An 8,606-nucleotide genomic window follows, 5' to 3' on the forward strand; every position below is an offset into this window, starting at 1 on the left:
AGTACCCACATCCGGGACAGTGGAAATCACAGGTTATGATATATAATAGAGATATAAGTCTAGTGGTAGAGATAGTGGAAAGAGAGAGATAGAAAAGGCAGAGAGAGAGAGAGAGACAGAGAGAGAGACAGAGATAGAGAGAGAGAAAAAGATAAAGATAGAGATAGAGATGGAAGACGGAGTAAAGCATAAAACATAGCTGTATTGAAATGCTATCAATTGGGGAATCTGAGGGCAGAGGACACAGAAATTCTTTCTACTAGTTTTACACTTTTCTATTTGAAATATTTCAATATACATTGTACCAACCATTTTAAAACAAAAGACAAAGACAAATGTCTAGACACCAGTTCTGTCTAAACTACTCATATAAAATGCTTTCATGTGACTCTGAGGACTCTTCTATAATCACTTGTTCTGGCTACACCCTTATTTTCACACATTAACGTGTAAATGATATCTTGCCAACAAAAACCTCATTATTCCCATATATATACACCGTTGCAGTTTCCTGACACCGCTGCACTCCTCTATGATTGTATAATTTATTCCTTCCACATCACATTCTACTGATGGCTCCTCTGCAGTTAAAAAAAAAAGAAAGAAAAAAGTCTGCCATGCCTCCTGTTTGTTGACTTAGTTACTATGCTAGCCTTGTGCAAGAAGTGCTCCAGGAAAAAGCCCTTCTCACCAACTCCCCACACATGGTGCAGGGCTTTCCTCCTAGAACACCAATTCTCATACTCATGGTTTCAACTTTTCCTTAGCAGCCGCAACTCATTTTTTTTCATCTTCTTCATCCCCCACTCATACAGTGAACAAGAGAAAATGAAATTTCATCTGAGGAAATACCATTTGAGTAACATAGACAAGAAGAAATTGGAAACCAAATAGCCTGATACCTGTTAAAGAAAATACACCTCTATTAAAGATGTTCAGGCAAAAAAAAAAAACTATAGGCCCAGATTACTTTCTTAATGAATTATTTAAACCACTTCAGAAAAAAGTAATATCAATCATGTAAATACTCTTACACACAATAGGAGAAAGGCAAAAGATACTATCAAAATCAAACATAATAAGAACACTACAAGAATGGGAATATATTTTGTGATTATAGTTATAAAAATCTGAAACAAGATATTATCAAACCAATTTCCAGGAACTATATTCCTAAATTGTAAAATCCTAAATTGTATTAATATCAGACAACTCAGTGCAATTCATCACATTCATGAAAAAAGAAAATTATATAAATACAGCAATAGATGAAGATAACATGCTAAAAATCAATATTTATTCATAATTTTTTTGAATCAGTAAAGCAGAACTAGGAAAAAAATTCTTTAATTTGATAAATATAGAATGCATAAAATCTATAGCCTATTTATCATACTTAATGCTGAAATATAAAATACTTTCTCCTTACGGTCAGTAACAAAACAAGTATGACCATTATTACAACATGCAGTCAAGACTGTACTATAGGTCTTAGCCAGTGAAATAATTAATTGAGGTTTAAAAAGGTAACCAACCTCAATAAAGCAAGAGAATGCAAATTACAACAACATAAAATAGCACTGCATACCCATTAGAATGGCTGAAATTAAAGAGACTGAAAATACCAAATAATTCTGAGAATGCGTAGAAATTAGAACTTGCAGACATTAACAGTGGACATGCAAATTGGCTCAACCCATATGAAAACTGTTTGGAAACATCTATAAATGATTAATATGCGTATACCCTAAAACTCAGAAATGCCACATTACAGAAATGATCTTTTTTTTTTAGTCCAGTTCTCTATCTTGTCTCTTCCATGCACTCACAAATTCACATACGTAAATCTCAATTCTAACACTGCCTTTTGAGAAATTGAAATTACTTTCAGATAACAAACAGGCCAACAAACCAAAACTTGGAGAAAGGACTACATGTTTTATGTCATACCAACTCATCAGGACATATCATTCAAACTAATTAAATATGGGTAAGCTTTACAATAAAAAATGGGGAAACAAAAATCTACAAAAGCACGTGATTTGGTGGAAATTATTCTGACGTAAAAACAATGTAATCTTAGTAATGAGGGCTCTCATTTTTCCTACTGAATCAAAAGACTCAAGAGAACCTCTAATGCCTTCTAACGCCTTTGAAATTTTATTCAAGTCACTCTCCTTGGTAAAATTTCATGCAGAATCTTGTGTTGCAAGTCACCTTGGGAAATGCAGTCCTGGACTTTCAGACCTAGTGCTAACTTGGGAGTAGAGAGAGAATGATCAACTGATAATAAACCTGAATTAATCATACACTAAGTAATTGTTTTTCAAAATAGAACAAAAATGCCTTATTGAATTAGGTGATTTAATTTTAGGACACTATATAATAGAAAAGCAATCTTAATTATGAGGAATTCTCTTTTCCTAAGTAATCAAAAGATTCAGCAAATTTTTCTAGAGGAAGTTATTTGAAATTATGGGGTCAGCAATGCCTGTGGTTTTCCCCACCCGCCGCTGACAGTATATAAGAGGCCCCATGCAGATGATGGCATTTAAACAAAGAGGAATAACTCCTTGCTGCTCACCTGAACCTTCCAATCTTAACACCATGTGCTACTACAGCAATTACTATCGCAGCCTGGGCTGTGGCTATGGCTGTGGCTATGGCTGTGGCTATGGCAGATATAGATATGGCTGGTGCCGCCCATCTTACTGTGGCAGATACTGATCCTATGGGTTCTACTGAGAAACTGCTGGAGCTACTCATCCCATCAGACTCATCGTGTTGCCAAGGTACACTCATGTAAGTTTACCTACAAAAACATAGTTTAGATTTGGAATGTGACACTTTTATTGATCAAAATCATTTGGAATACTACGTTATCTATTTTCAAAAGATTCCTTCACTTTTTTATTATATTTTTATCATACTTCCTAATTAATTCTGGTTAAAAAATGTATGTAAGAAAAAAAATTCTTGTTTTTCAGTAAAATCTATATCACATTTCCTGTAATGTTTTCTCATAGTTTTTCCTTGTGTTTGTGTGTGTGTAACAGAAGTAAGAAAGAGAGGGAAACATAGAAAGAGAAACAGAGAGACACAAGGAGAGTACCAGAAACTGAGAGATCAACATGGTGGGTGAAAGAGAAAGAAAACTAAAACTGCTGTCCTCAGCACTTTTCTTGTGTTTTAGATTTTTGCTTAAAAAGACCAGTGTCCATTCAGGCTCAGTGCTAGCATTTGCAGTGATGAATTGCAGTGATGAGAGCATGAATACAAACAGGGGTCCACATACCATATATATCTAAATATATTAAATTTACAGTTTGAAATATGATCCCACAATTTCCTTATCCAACCATCCATTAATGGACATTTAGGTCGGTTCCGTATCTTGGCTGTTGTAAACAGAGCTGTGATGAACATCGAAGTGCAGGTATCCCTTCGACATGATTATTTCCATTCCTTCGAGTATATACCTAGAAGTGGGATTGCTGGGTCATATGGAGTATCTATCTGTAGTTGTCTGAGAAACCTCCATGCTGTTTTCCATAGTGGTTGTACTAATTGACAGTCCCACCAACGGTGTAGGAGCATTCCCTTCTCTCCACACCCTCACCAGCATTTGTTATTCCCCATCTCTTTGATTATAGACAGTCTAACTCGGGTGAGGTGGTATCTCAATGTAGTTTTAATTTGCATTTCTCTGAATAGTGATGTTGAGCATTTTTTCATGTACCTGTTGGCTCATATGTGGGAGCTAAGAGAGAAAGAAGAAAGGAAAGACCACAGTGGTAAGCTGGACTTGCAGAGGGACAGAACATACATTGAGATACAAAGTGGAATGGTGGGGAAAGGGGGAGGGAGAGGGAGGTTGGGGGTAATTGGGTGAAGGACACAGAGTACAAACGTAATTTGTGGGAATGGGCATGCTGCCAGTATGAATCTGGCCTTCACATCTTGGGCATGAGGGGTGACAACCAGCTTTGTGTCTCATGAACATTCATAACCAATAATAAATAAATAAATAATAAAATAAAATAAAATAAAAAAGAAAGTCTGTGAAGAATAGCGCCTCTTTTTCCATTCAAATAACAATGATGGAAATTTTATAAAAAGAAAAATATGAGCCCAATTCTTCAGCCAGCAAATAGCATATAAAAAGTGACATAATCTATTATTCTGTCATGATAAACTTCACAATAACCCATGAGGCAATGTTCTAATGTTAATTTATCAGACTCTGTAGAACTGTGGACCAGAATTTATAGGTATAGTTCTGTGGCCTGCACCTCTGCCAGCTGCCTTCTCCTTCCACCCTGATTCCATCCCAGAGACCACAGGATTATCCTGGCTATGCTGAGGATATGGCTACTATCACTTGTTCTGCCAGGGCAGATACTGGCCTATCAGTGAGGATCTTTTTGAGTAGCTAATCCTGGATTCCTCTTTCTTTGATTCACTTTGAATAGCTAAGCCTGGATTCCTCTTTCTTTGATTCACACTCTGCTTCTAGTGTTCTTTATTTTCATAATTCCACATGACTCATAACAAATACTAGGACACCTGGAAAAATAAGTTCATATTTGGCATATCTCAATCCTAATTGACCAAAAACATCTGGACTATCATACATATTAAAGATAATTTCCTTTGTTATAGCGTATCCTATTAATAACTTAACCCAACAACTGTCATGTGAGAAAATTTTATGTTTATTTTTCAATAAACTTTCCAATGGATAATACTACTTATTGNCTATATAATAGAAAAGCAATCTTAATTATGAGGAATTCTCTTTTCCTAAGTAATCAAAAGATTCAGCAAATTTTTCTAGAGGAAGTTATTTGAAATTATGGGGTCAGCAATGCCTGTGGTTTTCCCCGCCCACCGCTGACAGTACATAAGAGGCCCCATGCAGATGATGACATTTAAACAAAGAGGAATAACTCCTTGCTGCTCACCTGAACCTTCCAACCTTAACACCATGTGCTACTACAGCAACTACTATCGCAGCCTGAGCTGTGGCTATCACTGTGGCTATGGCTGTGGCTATGGCTGTGGCTATGGCAGATATGGATATGGCTGGTGCCACCCATCTTACTGTGGCAGATACTGATCCTATGGGTTCTACTGAGAAACTGCTGGAGCTACTNATATTTTGTGATTATAGTTATAAAAATCTGAAACAAGATATTATCAAACCAATTTCCAGGAGCTATATTCCTAAATTGTAAAATCCTAAATTGTATTAATATCAGACAACTCAGTGCAATTCATCAAATTCATGAAAAAAGAAAATTATATGAATACAGCAATAGATGAAGATAACATGCTAAAAATCAATATTTATTCCTAATTTTTTGAATCAGTAAAGCAGGACTAGGAAAAAAATTCTTTAATTTGATAAATATAGAATGCATAAAATCTATAGCCTATTTATCATACTTAATGCTGAAATATAAAATACTTTCTCCTTCCGGTCAGTAACAAAACAAGTATGACCATTATTACAACATGCAGTCAAGACTGTACTATAGGTCTTAGCCAGTGAAATAATTAATTGAGGTTAAAAAAGGTAACCAACCTCAATAAAGCAAGAGAATGCAAATTACAACAACATAAAATAGCACTGCATACCCATTAGAATGGCTGAAATTAAAGAGAATGAATATACCAAATAATTCTGAGAATGCGTAGAAATTAGAACTTGCAAACATTAACAGTGGACATGCAAATTGGCTCAACCCATATGAAAACTGTTTGGAAGCATCTATAAATGCTTAATATGCATATACCCTAAAACTCAGAAGTGCCACATTACAGAAATGATCTTTTTTTTTAGTCCAGTTCTCTATCTTGTCTCTTCCATGCACTCACAAACTCACATATGTAAATCTCAATTCTAACACTGCCTTTTGAGAAATTGAAATTACTTTTAGATAACAAACAGGCCAACAAACCAAAACTTGGAGAAAGGACTATATGTTTTATGTCATACCAAGTCATCAGGACATATCATTTAAACTAATTAAATATGGGTAAGCTTTACAATAAAAAATGGGGAAACAAAAATCTACAAAAGCACGTGATTTGGTGGAAATTATTCTGACGGAAAAGCAATGTAATCTTAGTAATGAGGGCTCTCATTTTTCCTACTGAATCAAAAGACTCAAGAGAACCTCTAATGCCTTCTAACGCCTTTGAAATTTTATTCAAGTCACTCTCCTTGGTAAAATTTCATGCAGAATCTTGTGTTGCAAGTCACCTTGGGAAATGCAGTCCTGGACTTTCAGACCTAGTGCTAACTTGGGAGTAGAGAGAGAATGATCAACTGATAATAAACCTGAATTAATCATACACTAAGTAATTGTTTTTCAAAATAGAACAAAAATGCCTTATTGAATTAGGTGATTTAATTTTAGGACACTATATAATAGAAAAGCAATCTTAATTATGAGGAATTCTCTTTTCCTAAGTAATCAAAAGATTCAGCAAATTTTTCTAGAGGAAGTTATTTGAAATTATGGGGTCAGCAATGCCTGTGGTTTTCCCCACCCGCCGCTGACAGTATATAAGAGGCCCCATGCAGATGATGGCATTTAAACAAAGAGGAATAACTCCTTGCTGCTCACCTGAACCTTCCAATCTTAACACCATGTGCTACTACAGCAATTACTATCGCAGCCTGGGCTGTGGCTATGGCTGTGGCTATGGCTGTGGCTATGGCTGTGGCTATGGCTGTGGCTATGGCTGTGGCTATGGCTGTGGCTATGGCTGTGGCTATGGCTGTGGCTATGGCTGTGGCTATGGCTGTGGCTATGGCTGTGGCTATGGCTGTGGCTATGGCTGTGGCTATGGCTGTGGCTATGGCTGTGGCTATGGCTGTGGCTATGGCTGTGGCTATGGCTGTGGCTATGGCTGTGGCTATGGCTGTGGCTATGGCTGTGGCTATGGCTGTGGCTATGGCTGTGGCTATGGCTGTGGCTATGGCTGTGGCTATGGCTGTGGCTATGGCTGTGGCTATGGCTGTGGCTATGGCTGTGGCTATGGCTGTGGCTATGGCTGTGGCTATGGCTGTGGCTATGGCAGATATAGATATGGCTGGTGCCGCCCATCTTACTGTGGCAGATACTGATCCTATGGGTTCTACTGAGAAACTGCTGGAGCTACTCATCCCATCAGACTCATCGTGTTGCCAAGGTACACTCATGTACGTTTACCTACAAAAACATAGTTTAGATTTGGAATGTGACACTTTTATTGATCAAAATCATTTGGAATATTATGTTATCTATTTTCAAAAGATTCCTTCACTTTTGGGCCGGCCTGGTGGCGCACTGGAGAGTGCGCCGCTTGGGAGCATGGCGGCGCTCCTGCTGAGGGTTCAGATCCCATGTGGAGACCGGTTCCCGCTCACTGGTTGAGCATGGTGCGGGCGCAGCACCGAGGGTTGCAATCCCGTTGCCGATCAGTAAAAAAGACAAAAAGGAAAAAAAAATTCCTTCACTTTTTTATTATATTTTTATCATACTTCCTCATTAAATCTGGTTAAAAAATGTATGTAAGAAAAAAAATTCTTGTTTTTCAGTAAAATCTATATCACATTTCCTGTAATGTTTTCTCATAGTTTTTCCTTGTGTTTGTGTGTGTGTGTAACAGAAGTAAGAAAGAGAGGAAAACATAGAAAGAGAAACAGAGAGACACAAGGAGAGTACCAGAAACTGAGAGATCGACATGGTGGGTAAAAGAGAAAGAAAACTAAAACTGCTGTCCTCAGCACTTTTCTTGTGTTTTAGATTTTTGCTTAAAAAGACCAGTGTCCATTCAGGCGCAGTGCTAGCATTTGCAGTGATGAGAGCATGAATACAAACAGGGGTCCACATACCATATATATCTAAATATATTAAATTTACAGTTTGAAATATGATCCCACAATTTCCTTATCCAACCATCCATTAATGGACATTTAGGTCGGTTCCGTATCTTGGCTGTTGTAAACAGAGCTGTGATGAACATCGAAGTGCAGGTATCCCTTCGACATGATTATTTCCACTCCTTCGGGTATATACCTAGAAGTGGGATTGCTGGGTCATATGGAGGATCTATCTGTAGTTGTCTGAGAAACCTCCATGCTGTTTTCCATAGTGGTTGTACTAATTGACAGTCCCACCAATGGTGTAGGAGCATTCCCTTCTCTCCACACCCTCACCAGCATTTGTTATTCCCCATCTCTTTGATTATAGACAGTCTAACTCGGGTGAGGTGGATTCTCAATGTAGTTTTAATTTGAATTTCCATTTGCATTTCTCTGAATAGTGATGTTGAGCATTTTTTCATGTACCTGTTGGCTCATATGTGGGAGCTAAGAGAGAAAGAAGAAAGGAAAGACCACAGTGGTAAGCTGGACTTGCAGAGGGACAGAACATACATTGGAATACAAAGTGGAGTGGTGGGGAAAGGGGGAGGAAGAGGGAGGTTGGGGGTAATTGGGTGAAGGACACAGAGTACAAACGTAATTTGTGGGAATGGGCATGCTGCCAGTATGAATCTGGCCTTCACATCTTGGGCATGAGGGGTGACAACCAGCTTTGTGTCTCATGAAC

General features: G+C 37.6%; 1 protein-coding gene across 1 annotated transcript; it reads left to right on the forward strand.

Moving 5' to 3' along the window:
• The first annotated feature begins 6,586 nt into the window (after positions 1 to 6,586).
• Positions 6,587 to 7,138, forward strand: LOC103602623 (keratin-associated protein 21-1-like). Its single transcript, XM_008587042.1, has one exon. It carries the CDS (start codon positions 6,587 to 6,589, stop codon positions 7,136 to 7,138), a length of 552 nt encoding a protein of 183 aa, XP_008585264.1.
• The last annotated feature ends 1,468 nt before the right edge of the window (positions 7,139 to 8,606 follow it).

This window comes from Galeopterus variegatus, unplaced genomic scaffold (genome assembly GCF_000696425.1).
Source record: "Galeopterus variegatus unplaced genomic scaffold, G_variegatus-3.0.2 Scaffold4228, whole genome shotgun sequence".
Classification (NCBI taxonomy): domain Eukaryota; kingdom Metazoa; phylum Chordata; class Mammalia; order Dermoptera; family Cynocephalidae; genus Galeopterus; species Galeopterus variegatus.

What these genes read in the sequence shown, in the direction of transcription:
- LOC103602623 (XM_008587042.1), top strand. Translation starts at nt 6,587, where the DNA reads ATGCAGATGATGGCATTTAAACAAAGAGGAATAACTCCTTGCTGCTCA.